This window comes from Bos taurus, chromosome 24 (genome assembly GCF_002263795.3).
Source record: "Bos taurus isolate L1 Dominette 01449 registration number 42190680 breed Hereford chromosome 24, ARS-UCD2.0, whole genome shotgun sequence".
NCBI lineage: Eukaryota > Metazoa > Chordata > Mammalia > Artiodactyla > Bovidae > Bos > Bos taurus.
The window spans coordinates 52,181,215-52,205,572 of record NC_037351.1 but is presented as its reverse complement, the minus strand read 5'-3'; the positions used below and the strand labels follow the sequence as shown (position 1 = coordinate 52,205,572).

The 24,358-nt window shown below is 40.7% G+C and overlaps 1 protein-coding gene across 2 annotated transcripts in view; it reads right to left on the bottom strand.

The window, feature by feature from the left end:
- Window positions 1-24,358, bottom strand: part of DCC (DCC netrin 1 receptor) — a 1,296,534-nt gene that overhangs the window by 828,368 nt on the left and 443,808 nt on the right. For both annotated transcript variants that reach the window (XM_059881088.1, XM_059881089.1), the window contains exon 2: window positions 4,270-4,590. In XM_059881088.1, the coding sequence (XP_059737071.1) occupies window positions 4,270-4,590 (321 nt within the window). The remainder of the gene's footprint in view (window positions 1-4,269; window positions 4,591-24,358) is intronic.

The following is a 24,358-nucleotide window of genomic DNA, read 5'->3' as shown; positions in this document are numbered from 1 at the left end:
CATTGGCCAAAAATTCTCCACAGATGGTAGAAAGCCCCACATCTTCATTGGTAAAACAAATATCTACTGAAAAACTACTAAACAAGTCCAACGATTTTCTAGGTACTGAATGAAAAGAATAGGAGGAGAAGTTATATAAACAAAGTCTGACTCTGCTTCACTCTCCAAGTGTTCTCAATCTGAAGGTTCTATACAAGGCAGAGAAATACTGTACCATTTTAGATTAGAGCTGCTGCTGCTGCTGCTGCGTCGCCTCAGTCGTGTCCGACTCTGTGCGACCCCATAGATGGCAGCCCACCAAGCTCCACCGTTGCTGGGATTCTCCAGGCAAGAACACTGAGGTGGGTTGCCATTTCCTTCTCCAAAGCATGAAAGTGAAAAGTGAAAGTGAAGTCGCTCAGTCGTGTCCGACCCTCAGTGACCCCATGGACTGCAGCCTACCAGGCTCCTCCGTCCATGGGATTTTCCAGGCAAGAGTACTGGAGTGGGGTGCCATTGCCTTCTCTGAGATTAGAACTAATTGGATACAAATACAAGTCTCAAGTTTCAGCCAGCACTGGCCAAGTTGCTTTCAAACAGAGATTTAATATCCCAGGCGTTCCTTATTGATAGAACTCACAATTTCCAGAAATACTGACAGTCAGTAGCCCCTTACACTGAGATGTTTAACAGGATGCCGAATGGGCTGGTAGCATTTCACTTCTCTTTCTTACTCTCCCTTTCTCTCCAGCTAAGTGCGCATTCAGGGGCTTAAAGAGCACTTGAGAAGTTACTAAAAAACAGAATGAATGGTGCATGGCAAGATCATTGCATAAAATGAGCTGATTGATTAAACGCAGATTTCATTTGCCACATTTCTTTTTATCAAAAGACTTCGAGAAAGCAAAAATGGAAGAGAAGCATTCTATTAAATGGGCTCTACATAGCACCTGAGGGTAGAGAACAGATTTTTTTTCTCATATAAAGCAAAGCTACCTGTTACCTTTTAGGAGTGACTGGTTTATTGACTGCTAATGCTTTAAAATGAGATTAAATCAGGCCCATGGTCTTTATTATGGGGAAGATATATTCCCCTTGTGCATTCCAGTGGTTCGGCAATCTTAACCTCAGCAGACATAACATTGATGTATGCTGTGTTGCCAAAAAGCAAGGTAAGTGTTTAAAACGCTGTGAACAGCCTTATTGCCTTGAAATGATACAATCTAATATGAGACTGTAACTCAGTGACTGAATCTGCCAGCCTATCCTTGTACAGAATATGAAAGTCAAAAGTCGAAGTCACTTTATTTTAATATCTCACAGGGAAGGGGTTATTCTTCATCTTGCCATTGAAACAGAACATGCAAAACTGGATCTAGATCAAAGGAAACAGAAACCACAAATTTTCAGGATATTTTCATTAACAGCACGTGTGTGTGTGCCTTTCAGAAGAGGCATCAAAATACCAGCCTGATTCATTCAGATCAGCAGAGCTACCTTATATTGTGGGCTTCTCTTGTGGCTCAGCCGGTAAAGAGTCTGCCTGCAAAGCCAGGAGACCTGGGATCGATCCCTGCGTTGGGAAGATCCCCTGGAGAAGGGAAAGGCTACCCACTCCAGTATTCTGGCCTGGAGAATTCCATGGACTGTGTAGCCCATGGGGTCACAGAGAGTCGGACACGACTGAGCAACTTTCACTTTCACCTTGTCTTGTGGACAACTGACAGATGGAATCTCAGTGTCTGAAAATTCTCAAATGTGGGAAAATCAAACTGTACCCTTTCTGCTTCATTTGGAGCACTCCAGGAAAGCAGTTTTTAACTTAACCTTCAGCAGTTGCTCCACTTTTCTTTTTACCTGTATTATTACTTTTTAAAATATTTGGGCTATACCGCATGGTAGGTGGGATCTTAAGTTCCCCGACGAAGAACTGAACCCACGTCCTTACATTGGCAGTACGGAGACTTAACCCCCGGACCACCAGAGAAGCCCCTCACTTTTCTTTTTATTCAGTCATCACTAACTTGGACTTTCAGTTCTCTCTACACTCTATGCCCTGTCAAATTTCAGCACTCATCCCTCAGAGATCCCAGGTGGCCGACAGCCTCAGTTTCCATGATTAAGATGCCACCTCCCATGGCTCTCGAGTTAAAGGAGAGATTCTGTATCCATGCTTCAGTCTAGCATTGCTAAAGCAGGTGGGGGTACCATTAGGTAGGTGACCAACTATTGTAGCTTTACTTGGGACTGAAGGAGTTCTCAGGATACAGTACGTTCAAGTGCTAAAAGAAGGTCAGTCCAGGTTAGACCAGGATGGCTGACCACTGTATCCCCAGGGGAAGACCCTGCTTACCAGGACACCTTTGCCCTAGGAGAGTCTGCTCTAACTAAATATGAAAGAGAGTCCTCAGTGGGGAAAAGAAGTCAAAAAAGAGTGGCAGGAAGCTGAATTTACGTACTCATTGTTTATCTATGAGGTCTGATTTTTTTTATCATCCTCTGACAAAAATCCCTTTTTTTTTTCCCCAGATTTTTCACTCTCTTGCATCTTCACTAGAAGAGTACACGGGGAAGTGGTGGCCCTGCCTGACAGTCCAAGCATATCTTATTGCTGAAAATGAATCCTCATTAGTTTTCCTGGATATAGAAAAACCTGCAACCTGGGAAAGGAAACCAGTATAAAGGACCACATTATGGCCTATTCACTTCAGTGACTAGAACTGACGGTTAAGTTAGAAAGGAGCCGACTAAGGGAAACCTTCAAACCTGTTAACCTACTTGAAGGTCTAAATTTATTTCCGGTTGGAGACATTTGCCTTGTTTTGTGTCTAATATCAAAATTAAAAACAAAAACAACCAGAATCAAAACAGAACCAAAGCCCAGATTTTAGCAGAATCATTATTGAAATGAGTAAAAATTTAACTCCTCTCCCCACAGAACTCTTAAAAGAAATAATTATGAGCTGTCCTCTAATAAAAATAAATGGGGGTCCATCAACAGAGGAATGGATAAAGAAGATGTGGTACATATATACAAAAGAACATCACTCAGCCATTAAAAGGAATGAAATAATGCCATTTGCAGCAACATGGATGGGCTCAGAGATGTCACACTGAGTGAGGTAAGTCATACAGAGGAGGGAAAATATCATATGACACCCCTTATATGTGGAATATAAAAAGAGATGATACGAATGAAATTACTTACAAAATAGAAACAGACTCGCAGACCTAAAGAATAAATTTATGGTTGCTGGGGGGGAAAAGGGGGGAGAAATAGTTAGGGAGTTGGGATGGTTATTTTCATCCCTTTCACTGTTCACCCAAAACTATCACAACATTGTTAATCAGCTATACCCCAATACAAAATAAAAAGTTTAAAAATAATAATTAAAACAAGTAGGGCAAATGGATTACAGAACATTCAGTACTGTTTCTTTCAAAGTCTACAACCTTTCAAAATATATATAAAAGAAAAACGTTTCATCTTAGTATTCAGTTATTGAGTCAATACATTATCAAGTGTAAAGATATTTGGAGGCACTAATCAAATTTTTACTTTTCATTTAGAGATTTACATATTGTAGCCAACATAATTAAAATAAAATCCACTGCTTTAAAGGTAAAACAAACAAACAAATAAAAACAAGAACACACATATACACATGCACAAACTCCAATTTTTCATCATTCAGTTCAGTTTAGTTGCTTAGTGGTATCCTACTCTTTGCGACCCCATGGACTGCAGCACGCCAGGCTTCCCTGTCCATCATCAACTCCTGGAGTTTGCTCAAACTCACGTCCATTGAGTTGGTGATGCCACCCAACCACCTCATCTGGTTGAGGTTAGGTGGTTGGATGGCATCACCGACTCAATGGACATGAGTCATTTTCATCATTTCATCATACGTCATTTTCATCATTAGTGACATTGTAAATGGAATTAATTAGAAATTTTTTTTTCTATTAGTGAAAACACTTCCCTTCAACCTAAGTGTTGGATCAACTTGAATGAAATTTTGTTTTGGAAAATCTCATAATGTCATGTTAATGAGATTAACCTGAGATTCTTTTACTATTGAGATTCTTCTACTATTTTCCAAGTTAATTCAGAGAAAAAGTCAACCAGGACTATGAGAAAATAAGCATACATATTTTTACATTACTTTTCTTTTTCTTAAAAATATACGTTGTTTCCTCAAAGACTAGTCATTTCTTTTCAATCTCAAAAAACGGGAGTAAAAAGAAGAGATGGAAAAGGAAGAGGAAAAAAAGGAAACACCCACTCACCTGCTACAGCAACTCTTGCTGTCCGACTCACAATTGACCCAGCGTCCCCTAAAGATGCCTCGCATTGGTAAAGTCCCTCGTCCGGCTTATGGTGCCTGGAGTGAAGTATGTTTTGTATCAACAGAGACCCATTTGGAAGTTGCTGCTTCCGTTCGTCCATTCCCAAGGCGAGGTGGATGCCGTCTTTCTTCCACTTGATGACGGGGACTCCCCGGTCAGACTCCGCGGAGCAGTTCAGGAGGACGTTCCCTCCGCGCATAGTGACGGCATCCGAGGGCTCCGACAGGAAGCGCAGGGATGTGAAAGACTTGATCTGGAAAGCTGGAACGTCAAAGCACAGAGAAATACGTTCACTTCTTGTAGAAGATCTCACGAGGCAAGCCCTGGCCTTCACAAAACTTTTTCCAAATAATCTGGGTCTTTGAAAAACGTGCAAGAAAAAGTGAAACTTAAAGGGGGACTTGCTTCTTGATCCAGTGACTAAACCTTCCCCTTCCATTGCAGGGGGCGCAAGTTCACTCTCTCTCGGGGAACTAAGATCCCACATGCCTTGCGGCCAAAAAACCGAAACGTAAAACAAAAGCAATATTGTAACAAATTCAATAAAGACTTAAAAAAGTAAATAAAAGCAAGGATGTTGTATTAAAGAAGGGGAAAAGTGTCCAACTGAGATAACCACAGCTAAAGAAACTATTGGTCCCAAAAGTAATAATAAGAAAAATTAAGAATTTACAGAAATCTAGGCAAGGCTATCATCACATACCAATCCATACTTGAAAATTTAGAAGAGATCAATAAATTTTCCAAATCAAACTAGGTATCTTAAAGCAGTAATGGTTAGTGGTGGGGCAGCTAAGATTTGAGGATATTTCTATCTCTGGATTCTGATTATACTATTGATTAAATTATCCCCCCAAAATCCATTCAGACATGGTATTCCATTAATAACTACAACAGAAAAATCAACCCCAAACAGGATGGGAAAAATTATTTAGAACAAAGCTCAGGTGAGTTTTAAATAGGTAAAAAATCCCGTTTGCAGAAGCAAAACACAATAAAGCTACCACCTAAAGTCACAAATCCCTGATGTATCTTAACTTGCATCCAAATGTTGCTCCTGAGCTGGGAAGACTAGGTGAATATTATAGTTCGAATTTTTTTTCATTAACATACATGAATATAAGAAGTCAGACGACAGAAGAGAAGATTGTTTAAGAATCTGGAGGTGCTAGAACAAGTATAGTTAGTTAAAGTGCATTCCTTCCAGGGCTGGAAAACAGCACTTGCCAGAATACTTGGTTATTGAATCAAAGCCTTGGACGAGGTCTTAGGAGGTCATTGGGGTTGACCCTTGGCTCCAAAAGGTGTATTCCTAAATCACTCAAGTTCAATTACATTCTATTTCATTTTCAATGATCTCTGGGACTATGGAATCTACAATATCCCTAGGTATCTTGTTTTAATATTGAATCGTCCTTAGAGTCTTAACTAAATTTTCTTGCTTCCATTTAATCTCATTTTGCTCTTGAATCACATTGTGTAACAATGCAGAGAGAACACATCTTTGTAAGAGCTCCTTGTTCTTTTGAGGCAGCATTTAATTTCTTTAAAAACATCACCTCCTCCAAGTTCTGTTTTAGCTTCAATCTCCCCAGGACAATAATCATTAGCTTCCTTAATTTTTCTGTGATGAGAACTATTTTTGTTGTACTTTGTGAAAATGTTTCAGTTTTTCATCATTTAAAAAGCAGGCATCTAAACTGCTTATAATCAATATTCTGATAAAGGACGGACCCATACTAGCACTAATGGGCAGATATATTCTCAGCTTTGAATACTTCATTTACCAGCAAAGATAAAGCTGAACAACTTCTGTTTCTCCATGGTCTTTTCTGCCATGCTCCCACAAACCTATTTTTCCTGAACCTCACAGTCAAAATAAGTCTGTTACTTTACTTATTCTGTCAAAATTTGCCCATCATTCATTGTCATACACTCATTTCATCCAACTAGGTCAGGAACCCAAAGAAAGCAGCTACAAGTTTGCTCACGTTAATATAAATTGTAAGATAACAGTGAGCATTGTGTCAACCACAAATTATAATGGCAAAAATATCCCAAAAGGTACAGCCTGGTCCCCTCACTGTCCAATACAATCGTCCTGCCCTCAGGCTGTTTTAGGGTTACCAACATAATGATCGCTGCCCACTCCTCTAGTGGAAAGCATTGGTATACTGCGAGAGGAGCCCGGACACTTAATCCTTGGTCCTGGCTTTAGTATTTAAAGATGTGTAACTCAAACAAGCCTTTTAGGTCTTCAGAAGCTCAGTTGCTTCTGAAAAATGAGGATGTTGAATTAGATGATCTTCAAAGTCAATATACAGTTTGGAAACTTTCAGAAGTAGGATGGGTCGAAGATATTCATCAAATGAATGCTGTTCTAAACATACTGAAGTGTCAACAGTGAACAGCCAGAGAGAGATACACCAAGGATGAGAAAGTAGAAAGAAGTTGTAATGTCCTTAAATGTCAAGATATTTCACTAGAGTAACACCTGCAATTTCCATACAAGTAGCATTAATAAGGCAGAAATAAATTTAGAATTCAAGACCAGGCAATGATATTAAAAAGCATTTATTGCTTTTTTGTTCTTCCCGGGGCCTATATTTTAAACAACAACCTCATGCTGAACACCTTATTTATGTCACAGAACACATAATGAATTTAATACAGCTGTTTATGACAGCATGCTAATGAGCATATGTGCCCATTATCACAAATAAATAATCCACTTCATTTGAAACAAGGAGATTATGACAGTTTGCAGTGCTTGAGTACATAATTTAGGAAAGTTAAATAAAGATTAACTTTTTCTTCAGTACAATTACCCCTTCAGTTGGCTGGCAGTTTGAGCTTTTGCGTTCCTTACGACAATTGCATTTTGAACGTATGAGTCTGGGATAAAGGTGCCCCACTGCTTTAAGCAACTTGTATTAGTTCCTTCATTTTTAAAAAAAGATGGACATGGTCCAAGAAATAGAATCTGTTGAGAAATAACAGGTTTGTTTTCAATTATCCTGGTTTCAAAGTTTCAGCCCATGTTAGGCACAAGCTGTCTCCATCTCCTTGCACAGGCTCAATAAATGGCTCACTGATAATTACACTGAATTCAATCTAGGCTACCCTCCTCCCTCTTCTCAGAGAATACTAGTTCCTCTCAGGGGGATTTGCCTACCAGTTATCATCACTAAGGGCTTCCCTGGTGGCTCAGATGATAAAGAATTTGCCTGTAATATAGGAGACCCTGGTTCAATCCCTGGGTTGGGAAGATTCCCTGGAGAAAGGAATGGCTACCCTCTCCAGTGTTCTTGTCTGGAGAGTGCCATGAACGGAGGAGCCTGGTGGGCTACAGTCTTTGGGGTTGCTAAGAGTAAACATATGACTGAACAATTAACATTTTCACTTTAAACACTCTCATATCTTATGGAATAATTTTATCTGATTGTTTTATCTAGAAATCAATGTGAAATCAACTACATTGATTTAATGCAGGAGAAGAGAAAGAAAAATATTAAAACTGAGGAAAACAAATAAGTGAAATAGCATATGGAACTTGTAGTGCAAAGAGCTGTGGCAGGAATTTGGGCAAAGTTTGATGAGGGTAGGCTTCCCTGGTAGCTCAGCTAGTGAAGAATCTGCCTACAACTCAGGAGACCCCAGTACAATTCCTGGGTCAGGAAGATCCCCTGGAAAAGGGTCAGGTTACCCACTCCAGTATTCTTGGGCTTCCCTGGTGGCTCAGATGGTAAAGAATCCACCCATGATGCGGGAGACCTGGTTCAGTCTCTGGTTTGGGAAGATCCCCCAGAGGACGGCATGCAACCCACTCCAGTATTGCCTGGAGAATCCCCATGGACAGAGGAACCTGGCGGGCAACAGTTCATGGGGTCACAGAGAGTGGAACATGACTGAGCAACCAAGCACAACACAGAGATCCCCTAGGAAATGGGTGAAAGAGATAACTGGAAAGCAAATGCTTTTAAGGAATCAAATGAAAGCTACACACTTTACAATTTTACAGAAGCTTTTACAGTAGAATAACAATGGTAAGAATTTCATCCAGAAGAAAGCCAACTAGAGAAGTTTCTTTGCTGTGTTTTGGTTTTCTCTTTAAGATCCCAGTGGTCATTCTACTGAACCATCAAGTAGTAACATTTTCCAGCCCTGCTTCATAAAAGAAGCAATCCTTTGGGCCTGCTGTAAAATTATGTAAGGCAATCATATTTGGAGAGATATACTTGAGAATACCAAAAGTCCATCCACTAAGAAACTTCGACTCCAGAGTCTGATACCAGAGTTTGTGATAAGAATAAATGAGTATCCGGCCTCCTTCCCTCCAAATTCTATCTTGGGAGGATTCCTAAATCTTCCTTGGCTAGCATTTAGGCCAGAGAAGGCGATGGCACCCCACTCCAGTACTCTTGCCTAGAAAGTCACATGGATGGAGGAGCCTGGTAGGTTGCAGTCCATGGGGTCGCTAAGAGTCGGACACAACTGAGCAACTTCGCTTTCACTTTTCACTTTCATGCATTGGAGAAAGAAATGGCAACCCACTCCAGTGTTCTTGCCTGGAGAATCCCAGGGATGGCGGATCCTGATGGCCTGCCGTCTATGGGGTCGCACAGAGTCGGACTCGACTGAAGCGACTTAGCAGCAGCAGCAGAAGCAGCATTTAAGCCAAGAGCCATATATGCATCTAACTAACTGGTACTGTTTCTTATCTGTGTCAGTCTGAGAAAAAGTAATAGAGTGTCATATTGTTGTTGGATATTATTCTTTTTCTCCTTCTTCTTCTGAAAGATAATTGATAATAAGCAGATACCAACACAGCAAAACCTTCAGTGTTTTCCTAATGAAGACATAAAAGAAGGTTCCCTCTTAAGCGGGCTTCTTCCCCTTTGGTTCAGATGGTAAAGAATCTGCCTGCAATGTGGGAGACCTTAGTTCAATCTCTGGGTCAGGAAGATCCCCTGAAGAAGAGAATGGCAACCCATTCCAGTATTCTTGCCTGGAGAATTCCATGGACAGAGAAGCCTGGTGGGCCACAGTCCATGGGATCACAAAGAGTCGGACACGACCAAGCGACTATTGCTTCACAAAGGAGAAAGTGATGTCTATTTGCTTTAGCTTTGTTAAACATAAATAAACATTAGAGATAACACTGCTAGGGATATTCCAGGTTTATATTAATTGAGTATCTAGAGATAGAAAAGATCCTTAGTGTGTTTTAGAAACTGACCAAAATGATCAAACAAGTAGTAGTAAAAATGTTTCTGTAAGGTTAAGTCCCTCTGTGCTTGCTCTCCTTATCAATTTCTTGTTAATTTCAAAGACCAGTCACAGAGGCAGATTAACTTAGAATGGATTTTTAAGGTATGACATTTCATCTACAATATCAAACATTTTTAAGTGTGAAAAATAATTCCCTATGGAGTCAGAAATTTCTTTCCAAGTCCAATGTGTAAGAGCTTCTGGTTAAAGCAATAAGAGCTAAAACTTAAATTTATGACAAATAGCATGGAAGTAAAAAGACACTCCTAAAAAGATTTGAAGATTAGAAAATGTCATATAAATCCCCATAGAACTTTCTATGCATAATTTTATCCTCCAAGTGATGAAAACTTTCACATTGGAATGCGTGGAGGTTCTGTGGATCCCCGAATTCATGTAATCAACCCCCAAATCTTAACATCATTATCTCTTCTTAGAAATAAATTCTACTGCATCTGTTTGCCTTGTGTTAAGATAGATACCTCCATTGAAAGAAATGAAAACTATTCTATGGATGATGGAATATAATCCATTTTCAACTGATCAAACATCACTCACATGTGCAATTGCCACTCTGGTTATCAGCCCCAGTGGAAGCTTATAATACCTATGAGACTGTGTGATGGAAGAGGGGATTTAAAAAAACAAAACAAAACCATGAATTAACAGGCCCCCTAATTAATATGAACATTACTGGTTTAGGATATCAGAATATAAATTCGGACACAGTCGTTCTTAAACTAAGGTCCCCAGACCTGCAAAAGCTCCCCCACCTGGGAACTTGTTACAAAGCGCAATCTGAGTCCACACTCTAGACACACCTGGTTGGTCAGCAACTGCAGGGCAGAGGCTCACAGTGTGAGCTTTAGTTAGCCTTCAGGAAATGTTCACATTCACTAAAGCTTGAGAACTGCTTCTCCAAAGCCTGAACTATAGTTGGAGACCTTTGTATTTTTTTTTTTTTTGGACTATCTTGTTATAATGTTGCATATTTGGAGAATTTCTGCAATATCATCAATGATGAATAGAGAAATGAAGTTACATGGCTAATCCAGGAAAGCAAATCATTGAATACCATTTCAACGTAGAGAAATGAAGTTACAGGGCTAATCCAGGAAAGCAAATCATTGAATACCATTTCAACACGTATTAATATTTGTTGCATGTTTACCTTTAAAAGGCTGAAATTTAGTAAGGAAAAGGTCAAGAAAGAGGGCTATAGGTAACAACATCTCATCTTCCCTTTATTGTTATCAGGACCCCAAATGGCCATACTCCATTCAGCAAAATAAAAATTATATCATAATCAACTGAAGATTTAGGATGTTCTTTTAGAATATTCTTGGTTGTTCACACATAGAACTGTCAACTGTAATAGCTACAATCATCTTGCAAAAGAAGTTTAGGTAAATAGAGTACTCTTTATCAAATTACATTATTTCATTACATTTTACCTCCACAGTGTAATTATAGCCTTTTAAAATAGTGGAACCTTAAACGCTTGCCTGGTTGACCAGCCTCTCAGTCCAGCTTAGTCTGTAGAAGGTCAAAACCACACTAGCACTCTCTCCACTGCAGCCTGGAGGTATACTTTACATGCTTCATATTAATGCAAAATGTTCAACATTAGCCAGCTCAAGGAGAGAAAGCATATGTCACCAAAGCACCAAAACCAATGACCACTGGGGCTTCTGTGAAGTATCAATGTTTTTTTCCTACTTTGATAAGATACATGGTCAAAATACTTGTCAGAAAATGTGGTCATATATTTAAAAGATTGTGTGCATTCCAACCCTTCCTAGAGACTAGGTTCAAGTCAACTGACTTCAAGTTTGTATTACTAACAAATGGAAATCAGAAACGAATTAGGTTTTATGGAATTTATACAGATGTGAGAGTTGGATCATACAGAAGGCTGAGCACCAAAGAATTGATGCTTTTGAATTGTGGTGTTGGAGAAGACTCTTGAGAGTTCTTTGGACTGTAAGGAGATCAAACCAGTCCACCCTAAAGGAAATCATCCCTGAATATTCATTGGAAGGACTGATGCTGAAGCTGAAGCTCCAAAACTTTGGGCACCTGATGCAAAGAGCCTGCTGCTGCTGCTGCTAAGTCGCTTCAGTCGTATCCGACTCTGTGCGACCCCATAAACGGCAGCCCACCAGGCTCCCCCGTCCCTGGGATTCTCCAGGCAAGAACACTGGAGTGGGTTGCCATTTCCTTCTCCAATGCACGAAAGTGAAAAGTGAAAGTGAAGTCGCTCAGTCATGTCTGACTCTTAGTGACCCCATGGACTGCAGCCTACAGGCTCCTCCATCCATGGGATTTTCCAGGCAAAAGTACTGGAGTGGGGTGCCATTGCCTTCTCTGGCAAAGAGCCTACTCACTCAAAAAGACCTGATGCTGGGAAAGATTGAGGGCAGGAAGAGAAGGAAGCAGGGCGACAGAGGATGAGATGTTTGGATGGCAACACTGACTCAATGGACATGAGTTTGGGCAAAGTCCAGGAGATAGTGAAGGGCAAGGTAGCTTGGTGTGCTGCAGTCCATGGGGTCACAAAATTTCGACATGATTTAGTGACTGAACAAAATTTCTGAATTTAAATAAGGCACAAGAAGATTCATAGGAAGAAACACAAGTGCATTTTGCTATGGGAATTTATTAAGTATCACTAAAATGTAGGAAGCAATGGATTAAAATGAAAAATTTTAAAGGATAGTTCAAGTTTCTCACCCATTAGAGTCTCTAGATTTAGCAAATAAAAATTAAGGATTCAGTTACACTTGAATTTCATGTAAACAACATTTTACTATATACATGTTTCAGGCTTCCCAGGCAGCTCTGTGTGGTTAGTTGCTCAATTGTGTTTGACTTTTTGTGACCCCATGGACTGTAGCCTACCTGGTTCCTCTGTCCACTGAGATTCTCCAGGCAAGAATGCTGGTGTGGGTTGCCATGCCCTCCTCTAGGGATCTTCCCAACCTAGGGATCGAACCGAGATCTCCTGCAATGGGGGCAGATTCCTTATCATCTGAGCCACCAGGGAAGCCCAAGAATACAGGAGTGGCTAGCCTATCCCTTCTCCAGGGAGTCTTCCTGACCCAGGAATTGAACCTGGGGCTCCTGCATTGTAGGCGGATTCTTTACCAGCTGAGCTCCCAGGTAGCTCAGCTGGTAAAGAATTTACCTGCCGATGCAAGGAGGTTCAGGAGATGCAGGTTCGATCTCTGGGTCAGGAAGATCCCCTAAAGGAGGAAATGGCAACCAACTCCAGTATTCTTGCCTGGAGAATCCCATGGACAGAGGAGCCTGGTGAGCTACAGTCCATGAGGTCACAAAGAGTCAGACATGACTGAGCATGCACACACACACACACACACGTTTCAGACAACAGATGCTTGAATTAAATTAACTCTGCATAGGACATACTTACAGTAAAACATTATTTGTTATTTGTTCAAATTTCAAACTTAACTGGGCATCCTGTTAATTTTATCCCCCATGAAACTAACTTCCTTGAGGCCATAGCATAAGTGGGGAAATAGTACATGGATTCATACTATCCCTTCTCTGTTCTGACATAGGTGCAGAGAAGAGTGAATTCTTAGAAAGGTACCGTGATTGAATCAGAAAAAGTGATTTTAGCGTCAGGACACTTGCTGACCTAGTCCAACATCACCAAATATCCACGTAGAAAGGTTGTTGAACTCGATTTGTTCTTAACACAGTGATCCTTCTTTTTTTTCCTTCTTCCCTTTACAAGTCTGGGAGCAAAATTCAGATATATAAATACAGAATGTGAAGTTCAAGAAGCAACTAAGCCGGCAGAAATCTCTTAGTGATCCCACACAGAGGCTCCCCATCAGACATTCTGAGCACATGGCCTCTTCCCTAAAGCGGTGGAGGCTTTGCCAAGAGATCTGAGGGCTTCCACAGGGCAAGGAGTGTGTGCCCCGGGCAACTGACTGAGTGTCCTCTGGCTAAATCTAACGGTAAAGAAAAATGATAAGGGCCAAGTGAGAGTGAAGAGGATCTCTCTCAGCCCTTTGCTGCTTCAGGAGCTAAATCTCTAAACCACAGCCTGATTTTTCTGTGTGATACTGGGAAAATTGTAATGGGATTATTTTTCAGCTCAACAGGTAACACTGTCTGACTTCTGGGTTATCATTCTCAAGGCCTCATGCAAAGTGAGCACTAAAAAGAGAAACTTTGATGTGCTGTTTAATCTGCCATGGATTTGAACCTTAATCCCTCTCTCATTTCCATAAAATAGAAGCTGGTTTTCCTCTCCCTTGTGTTTTTCATCAGTAGGGGGACGTGTTGCTTTTTCAGAATGAGCAACTGTCAACTGGAACACTGAGAAAGGTTATCCAGTGTATTTAGAAAAGGCAACAGGCAAGGGAACGCAGTGCATGGGAATATCCCTCTCCATCCAGAAGGCAGCGAAAAGTTCACAAGCACTGGAATGCTATGCATTGTTAAGAGACCCATCAATTCTCAGAAACTTAATCAAGTTGCCCGTGTTTGCTATACACAAATAAGAACATATAACTATAAAACCAAATATCATAATACGAGCTCCTAACCCTATCTACCTGGTGATAGCCACTATTGAAATTTATATACATTTCCTTCTAAGAAATTATTCATTTTTGATTCATAGCAATCTGCTGTTTTATCTACAGGTCTGTAATAATATAAAAGAGAGAAAGATTATATTCTAGCTTCTCTTCCTCTTCATATAGGGACTCTAATCCCATCATGATGTCCCCATCTTCATGACTCCATCTAATACCAATTACCTCCCACGGGCTCCACTTCTAAATATACACCGGGAGTTAGGGCTTCAGCATATGTATTGGGGGTGGGAGGGACTGGCAGGCTGTGTGGGGAGGGTGGTCACAGTATTCAATCCATAGCAGATGAAGATTAGGTATCTAGGGGAAGAAATCTGCAGGGAGACAAAGCCAAGAGATCACAGTTCAGTTCAGTCGCTCAGTCACAAACTCTTTGCGACCCCATTAACCACAGCATGCCAGGCCTCCCTGTCCATCACCAACTCCCAGAGTCCACCCAAACCCATGTCCATTAAGTCAGTGATGCCATCCAACCATCTCATCCTCTGTCGTCCCCTTCTCCTCCTGCCCTCAATCTTTCCCAGCATCAGGGTCTTTCCCAATGAGTCAGCTCTTCGTATCAGGTGGCCAAAGTATTGGAGCTTCAGCTTCAACATCAGTCCTTCCAATGAACACCTAGGACTGATCTCCTTTAGGATGGACTGGTTGGATCTCCTTGCAGTCCAGGGAGATGTGTAAAACCTGGTTTACAAGCAAAAGAACTTTGCTTTAACACTGACTAAGATGGAAACCTCATGGAGAGTTTTGGTCAAGAATGTGAAAGGGTCCACTTTATATTATAAAACAGTAATTTTTAATACAGAATATTCCCACCCCATCCTCTCCATGCACCCAGCCAGGAGACTGGAGACACTTCTGGTTGTGACAGCTGGGAAGGGTGGTGCTTGGCTGCAGTGGGAAGAGACCAGGAGGGCTGCTACCCAGCCTGCAGTGCACAGAACTACCCTTCACAAGAGAGAAGCATCCCGTCCAAAGCACCGGTAGTGCTGAGGCTGAGATATCTTTTAAAAGACTCATCTTTGTTGCTGTGGTGAGGATAGGGGTCACTGGAAGAAGAGAAACCAGTTGGGAGGCTAGTTCTGCAGTCCACATCAGATGGGGTGACTTGAAAAGAAATGGTCAGATTCAAGACCTGATTTTAAAGGTAGAATCACTGGAGTTGCTGAGGGATTAGGTATGGATTGTTGAAGAGAGAGAAGAGTCCAGGATGACTCCAAGTAGATCAGTAGAGCAATTTGTGTAGTTTATAAGCAAAAAAGGCCCACTGTTGCAAAACAAAGCCCTCAGGACAAGGAGTCAGAAGACCTGAGTACTTTGCCTAACGCTGTCCCTCACAAGCCCCTCTGAGTGTGGGCTACATCCTTGGGAATCAAGGTCCTCAATAATAAGACAAGAACTTGGACCAGATAACCTCTAGGTGTCTTCAGCTCTCATATTATAAAAGTCTATAAGTCAATTTTGCTACTTACAAAAAATCACCCTCAAATTTAGGGGAAATTTGTGTTATACGGAGAGATTTGCTATAATCACACAGTGATCAGTTTAATCAGTCTTATATGAGAGCACAAAGAAGTGCAGTTACTGAAGGTGCCAAGAGACCAACAACCCACCTCATTATCCATAAAATAGAGAGACAGTCTAATCTTTCTCTTGAAGATAAAAGACTGCAGAGGTCACTCTGCCAACAAAGCACAGGCTGCTTTATTATGATTCATGAGAAATGAAAGTATTCATCTTGTGGAAACTGCTGTTACAAATCTGAAGGATTAATTCCATAAAGGTCCGAAAGGTCCAGGGAAAGCCTTAAAAATTCAGCAAAGCTCATGGTTGATAGTGTGGTATAAAGTCTAATGCAGGGAGCCATACTGGTAAAGCATTCTGTGTTATAAGTGTCCAGTTTTCTCAACATGAAGGCCGAATAGTGTTTTGTTCTGTTTTGCTTTTTTTAATTAAAATGCTATCATTCTTTTTTGTCAGGATATCAACTGTGTATCTTGTTATCAGCGGAAAGATGATCTTTCCCTGCTTAGTTCATGAAGTACATCAAGAAAGAAAACCCACAATGATAAGAGAAACATCAACATTGGAACAGAGAGTTAGTTAGCCTTAAACCACTCAGGAGGTCAGCCTTTAATAAAGGACCCTCACAAACAATTTGTTTTATTCAAAGGTGATTTAGATTCTATGGGAGATGACTTGCAGAGCACCGATGAAGTTTCTTCAAAGGATTAAAGCCATAATGGGAAGTCTGAACTCTCTCTATATACAACACATGCATGATCCAAGTGAGCTTCAGGGATGAAGAAACTATATAGGTGCCCTTCAACTAAAAGAAACTGAAAGATGAAGAAACATATCTGCCTATTTTGCATGGATATATGTCTTGCATGAGTTACTAGTTACAATGGTTGTTATCTCAGACCCAGCAAACTAGTAGGAGGGGGCCAGCCTTGAAGGCACGCTGTGCCCAAACGGTGGCCAAGGAATGGGTGACTCAGCCATATCTACATTTTCAAACACGCATATCTGAATGTCTGGAATATCACTGTCGGAAGTAATCTGGAAAGTTTTCAAGGCTGAATCATTTGTAAATTCTTTGCTGGTCAAGTCCTACTACAGACACCAAACAAAACAGAGGGCAGAGGTTTCTCTAGGAGCTGTAATCATTACATTAAAAAGGACTCAGTTCACTTGATTTCCAATATGCTGGAATGTCCAATAACATCTTAGAACCAGTTATAAATCTTAAATAATGAACATTAATTCTCATCAGGTTCTCATTTTATAAAATGTGCAGAGATAGAAAGTCTCATTGAATAGCAGTGACAGTTCCAGCTCTTACAAGTGATAGCTCTTTATTCTGCCTCTTTGTTGCTTAGTCACTCAGTCGTGTTCAACTGTTTGCTACCCCATGGACTGCAGCATGCCAGACTTCCCTGTCCCTCACCATCTCCTGGAGCTTGCTCAAACTCATATCCATTGAGTCAGTGATGTCATCCAACCATCTTGTCTTCTGTCATTCTCCTCCTGCCTTCTATCTTTCCCAGCATCAGGGTGTTTTCTAATGAGTCAGCTCTTCATATCAGTTGGCCAAAGTATTGGAGTTTCAGCTTCAGCATCAGTCCTTCTAATGGATATGCATGGTTCATTTCCTTCAGTATTGACTGGTTTGATCTCCTTGCAGTCCAAGAAACTCTCAAGAGTCTTCTCCAACACCATAGTTCAAAAGCATCAGTTCTTCCGCTCAGCCTGCTTTATGGTCCAACTCTCACATCCATAGATGACTACTGGAAAAACCGTAGCTTTGACTAAACAGCTTTATTGGCAAAGTAATGTCTCTGCTTTTTAATATGCTATTTAAGTTTGTCATAGCTTTTCTTCCAAGGAGGAAGCAGCTTTTAATTTCATGGCTGCAGTCATCATTTGCAGTGATTTTGGAGCCCCAGAAAAGAAAGTCTGTCACTGTTTCTGTTGTTTTCTCATCTATTTGCAATGAAGTGATGGGACTGGATGCCATGATCTTAGTTTTCTGAATGTTGAGTTTTAAGCCAGCTTTTTCACTCTTCTCTTTTACCTTCATAAAGAGGCTCTTTAGTTTCTCTTTACTTTCTGCCATAAAGATAGTGTGACTTGCATATTTGAGGTTATTGGTATTTCTCCTATGGCTCTTTTCTTTCTATCACATATCATATTTATGAGAATTTCTAATTATATTGCAGACTCCAGGGAAACAGAAATGAATCATATTTGTCTCTCTGTATCACACAGAGAAAGTGAAAGAGGAGAGTGAAAAAGCTGGCTTAAAACTCAACATTCAAAAAATGAAGATCATGGCATCCAGTCCCATCATTTCATTGCAAATAGATGGGGAAACAATGGAAACAGTGACAGACTTTATTTTGGGGGGGCTCCAAAATCACTGCAGATGGTGACTGCAGCCATGAAATTAAAAGACGCTTTCTCCTTGGAAGAAAAGCTATGACAAACATAGACAGCATATTAAAAGCAGAGACGTTACTTTACCAACAAAGGTCAGTATAGTCAAGTTATGGTTTTTCCAGTGGTCATGTTTGGATATGAGAGTTGGACCGTTAAGAAAGCTGAGCACCGAAGAACTGATGCTTTTGAACTGTGGTGTTGGAGAAGACTCTTGAGAGTCCCTTGGACTGCAAGGAGATCAAACCAGTCAATACTGAAGGAAATCAACCCTGAATATTAATTGAAAGGACTGAGGATAAAGCTGAAACTCCAATACTTTGGCCACCTGATGCAAAGAACTGACTCATTAGAAAAGACCCTGATGCTGGGTAAGATAGAAGGCAGAAGGAGGATAATGACAGAGGACGAGATGGTTGGATGGCATCACTGACTTGATGGACATGAATTTGAGCAAGCTCCGGAAGTTGGTGATGGACAGGGAAGCCTGGCATGCTGCAGTCCATGGGGTTGCAAAGAGTCGGACATGACTGAGAGACTGAACTGAACTGATCACACAGCCTTTAGTAGCCCTTACCTATCTCAGAAATAAATACCTGCTGAGTAAACTTACATAGAAACTTACATAGACAAAAACATGACCAATTTAGGACTGCCTATATTAGTGAAAGAAAATCAGAAACAGAGGTAAAAAACAATATGAACCTCATTGTCTTAGTTTGATTGTGAATGATAAAGATTACTCGATATTACTGTCAAAGTATCAATATTCATATTGACCATACTTCCTTGAATAGTCTGAGGAAGTTTTGGTCACCTATTTGTTTTCTGTTAAAGGCCAGATAATAAATATTTTTCAGCTGTCTGGCCAAGAGGCAATACTTAATATATTAATATATATTTTTTTATGATGATTTAAAGTTAGGCTGATATACTTTGCTGTACAGAGGAAACTAACACAGCATTTTAAAGCAACCATATGCCAATTAGAAAAATAATAATAATAAAGATATACCGTTAACCAGTTAACCAAAGAGTCAACCACTGAAAAATGTACAAACCATTATTTTAAAAAGAAGCAAAGGGCCAAACCTGGCCCTCCCTCCAGGCTATGGTCTCTGATCCCTGTTCTGAGAAGATGATTCTGCTGACTCACAGTGAAGGGGATGAGGGCTTGGAGCTGCTCCCTTGCGCTAGACTCCCCATCCTCAAAGCTGCATTCCTCTGGATTTACCAGCTACAAAATTTTACTAAGAATATTTGGCCTATAGGCTGTGCACATGGGTAAACTTTCTCATTATAGTCATTCATTCATTCACACGTATCATCACATCTGTAGTAAATGCCTAGGTAGCTCCCCGGCAACCTTGCTCCTTCTAACAGGCCTCTAATTCCGGACCACAGACCAGGAACTCCATCCTCTCTCTCCTGTCCTTCTCCTCACTGCCTCAGGACCCTCCCTGGTCTGACTCAGGCCCCTACTTCCTGCTGTACCTGTTCCAAAGGTTTGTAGACAACAGTGCTCAAGGATTTTATGGAAAACATATTCTTCTAATTGCTGATAGTCCACACAACACGTGCTGTTCTCATACTGTAATTTACTAAAAGGCCTCAGAGAAAAGGAAAACAATCTTGCTAGCTTTTTTCTTCCTACATGAATAAATATTCAAGGTGAAGGGAAAACCCATTTCTTTTGTTTTCTTGTTGCAATTAAGCCAGCACAGTTTAGCCTGGTCTGCTGCAGCAGGAGAGAGGTGTTCATTGGCTTCAAAAAGGTCATACAATTTCAGTTATGCATGATAAACAAATTCTAGAGGCTGACAGTACAGCATGGTGCCCATAGTTAATAATGTTGTATTGTACACTTAAAAATCTGCTAGGAAGGCAGATCTTACCATGTGATTTTCATCACAGAAATATTTTTAAAATAAAGAGGGTGGGAAGAAACTTTTGGAGGTGATGGGTTATAGCATTGATTGTGGTGAGTCTCACAGATTTATACTTATCTCCACCCTCATCAAGTTGTATACATTAAATAAGTATAGATTTTTGCATGACAATCATAGTTCAATAAAGTGATTAAAAACAAAAAAAGATGTGTGGGTAACTCATAGTCTGAAAAGCTAGCACTTAGAGTATCACCAACAGTGACTTATGTGTTCCTGAGGCTGTTTAGCCACTTAAAAAACGTTCTTTTCATTAAAAAAATTTTTTTTTTAATTAGAGAAAGCCTATTGAGTAAAGATTGCCTTTCAGCCTGGGGAACAATCCACTGGGGGCCCTCCCTATGCAAGCAGCAGGAAAAGATGGGCTGTTTCCTGGGGAGCAAGGTCTCTGTTCCAGCCACCTGTATCACCTTATCAGATTCAGCCCATGGGTGTCAGTCTTCTGCCCCTATCTCTTCTCTACCTATCAACCAGTGGGATCACATAAAATGAAATTCAGAGCTTGCCATTCCTCTGATTAAATCTTTCTGGGCAGTCCTCTTGCAGGGAGCCCCAGATCCTGAATGTGAACCTGTGACCCACCATGGATGGTGCACAGCTGGGCTCCTGGCACCCCTTCCCCCCGCGCCACCCCCTCTGCCCCCCCCCCCCATCATATTCATCCTCTGCCTTGACCATCATGTCTCAACCACAGTGGCTTCCTGTCTGTACTCAGAACTCACCACTCTACCTACCTGGAACGATCTTCTCGTATTTGTACCTGGCTAACTCCTATTCATCTTTTTATCCCAGCTTAAATATCATTTTCTCGGGGAAAAATTTCACGAGAAACCCACAAGAGAAAAGGACCATCTCCCTGTCCTTGTTTTGGGAGCACAGAGTCTTAGCCACTGGCCCACCAGGGAAGTCCCTGTTTAGCCACTTTTTACCATTCCTGCACGACCTTCTATCCACTTGCTTTCCATAATGGCATTTCCGTAGTGTAATGGTTATCATATTTGCCTCATCCAGTTGCTTTCCATATACTTAGCTTATTCGATCTTTAATAAATTCCTCTTAGATTGTCTCTAATTTTAAAAATATCAGTAAGGATAAAAGCAATGATTTTCTGCATCTCGATTTCAAAAGAGTAAATGCCTTAAATTTATCTAAATAATGAACAGCAGATTTTCTTGAATGATAGAAACTATAATTCCACGGAGAGGTCCAAGTGTTACTATAAAACACTCAGAAGTAAATTTATACACAATTCTCAGATGAAATGCAAAACTGAGAGCAGAAAATGTGCTGAGTTTACTGAACGTGGTCCACAGGCCCCCATCTCAAATGCAGGCTCCCTTATAATTCATCAGCTGGAGACACTTCTTCCCCCACAACCCAAGATCCCAGACAAATGAATCTTACTTCCTTTCTTATTCTGTCCCACTTACTGGTTCTCACCTAATGCCTTCAGCTCCTTAAACCTCTTATTACCTCAAGATCAGAGCAGCTGGGGACTTAATAGATGTCACCAGAACATAAAGAGAGGGGGTTACTCTTTATTGTATAACATTTTGATTTGTATGATATATACCAGGACTGTAATTTTAAGAACTATAATTAGTATAAATGCTAATCATATTAGTCAAAGCAGTTACTATTTTAATGTAATCAAATAAATAAAGTCTCTCTCTCCTTTTCAATTCTTTTTCTCTCCTCTTAAAAAACAGCCAGAAAATATGCCCCTGCTGTTGCATAGCCAGGGGAATAAATAGCACAAACATGAAAAGAACTGATAATGATTAAAGTCAGTTACCTACAGTTCGGTCTACTATCCTTTACAGAGGGTGGTCTGAGGGTTGGGGTTGGGGGTTATTCACCACCTTCAACCATGGGTCAAGGTTGCATTAAGCAAGGGCTGGCATTGCAGTTTACAAACAAACATGTTCTTTTCTTCTGTTTTTTTCCCCCCTATATTTCTAGTAACTTACTTAGAGGTTACAGGGAAGCCTTAGGTGATCCTGTTGGTCAGGGAGAAACTGTTAATTTTATTTTTCAGGTAGGGAAAAAAAGACTCAGAGAGGATCCCCAAGATCACATAGCTCAGAAGAGGAAGACGAGGTCATAGATTTGCTTTAATTCTAGTCTAGGTCTCATTCTGTGTCATCTTTCTTATTATTCTTGTCCTTTATTTTTCTTACACTGTATAAAAAGTAGACTACATAGCCAAGTGGGGTCAACCAGCTCAGATGTGAGAGAGGCAAACACACATGGAATTAGCAAAATATTTGATGGAGGCTGCCCTTTGGCTACTGTAATTCCAGAAAACCCATCAAGCAGGATTTGAGCAATGAAACTTCAAGGTCATGTAAACAGGTAACCTGGGAAGACAGTCAGTCAATGATTCCATGATTCCCAGAATCACTCAGCATAAAGTGGCTTATCAGAAGACAAATTTGTCTCCCAGTCAGCCCTAGAAGGAAGAGCGTATGGTTAACACAGTGAGGATTGGCCGGAGAGGGTTCTGGGATGGCTTGGGAAGAGCCCACTGGAATGCAGTAGCTGTGTATATCCACCAGCAGAAGACCTGGGTGCCTGTGCACGAACAGGGTGGTGGGGGAGAAAGCATGGAGCAGCAATACCAAAGAGGAAAACCTCTGTCTACCTTTTCTCCCTGGGGTGGTTCCTCAATCCCCAAACCAAGATTTATCCCTAGGGGGATAAATGGATGAAGATTTATGGATCTATGAAGAAACAAGGCCTTTGATCAGAATTTATAAATACCAGAGCTCCTAAATTTTGATTAGCCCAGAAAACCTGTTGATCCACCACATATATTAAGACCTGATCTACAACTCTCAAAATCAAGAACCATGCCTACAGCTTTGTTTCAATCCTCTTCTCTGTTTACATTTAGCAGTGATAAAGATGTATTAGATAATAATAAATGCGTTGGGTGGCATTAGTCTCAGGGCAAGAGTGTATCTTCAACATGCTCAATGAGCCAAAGGTGAATAAAGAAAAGAGAGGGAACATTTTGAGCTTCCTTGAATAATCACTTTCCAGGATGTCTACAGTTTGGTTCCCCGGCTGCAGGATTCAACTGGAACCTGTCATTTACGGGCCAGCAGGACCATGCGAAGAGTTGACTCATTGGAAAAGACTCTGATGCTGGGAGGGATTGGGGGCAGGAGGAGAAGGGGACAACAGAGGATGAGATGGCTGGATGGCATCACCGACTTGATGGACATGAGTTTGAGTGAACTCCGGGAGTTGGTGATGGACAGGGAGCCCTGGAGTGCTGCAATTCATGGGGTCGCAAAGAGTTGGACACGACTGAGCAACTGAACTGAACTGAACTGAGGACCTGAAGAAGCTCACATCCAGACTGCAGGTCAAAGGCTTTCATGGAAGGCCACTTGGATAGCATCCCCAAGATAGAAAGTTAGTAACACAGTTGGTAAAGGTTTCAAAAGTAGCTTTAGGTGGGCTGGATATTGAACATCAGAATGTCAATTGTTTTCACCATCAGTGTCTAAAAAAAGTAAACTTTAACAAAAATGTATGCAATACAAGGACAGGCTGATGATGGTAATGTACATTTTGCTCTTGGCTAGTTTCAAGCTAAATTATTGGTGTGATCACTAGGATAATCACATGTTTTTAACATAAATCTGATACTTTTGAGACTGAAAGGGAACTCAGTTTATGTCAGGACCACACTTATAAACTAGAATCGTTGAAAGCAACCTGGGATGCATGGTCTCCAATCTATCACTGTTTTAAAGATGACACAGATGTTCACACTTGTACTCTTTTTTGGAAACTGTTTATTTTTATCTGATAGTGAGAAGTCGTGTCAGGCACTGGAAGCATTCAGAATTAATTTTATTGAAATATAGTATATACATTTCTATTTCTACAGTGCATGATATACTGTCACGCTTCTGGATTTTTAAATTTGGATGTAAAGAGAATGATTGCTTCATTCAATCATTAGCATCTAAATGCTGGTTACTCTTTAATAGAAATGTCTCTGATAGGGATAAAAGGCCAATGTTTATTGGAATACTTCCTGGTCATAACTGGAAAGACATGACTAGGGGTTCATCACACTGGCCTATAGCTGTAAATAAATTGAAACCCAGTGATTAAAAATGCAATGGGTCTTTGTGAAGGGGACTGTGAAACAAAAGCTATCCCACTTCCCTGTCAGTCTGCAAAATGACTGTGAAAAATGACATGTGAATCATGGTAGAA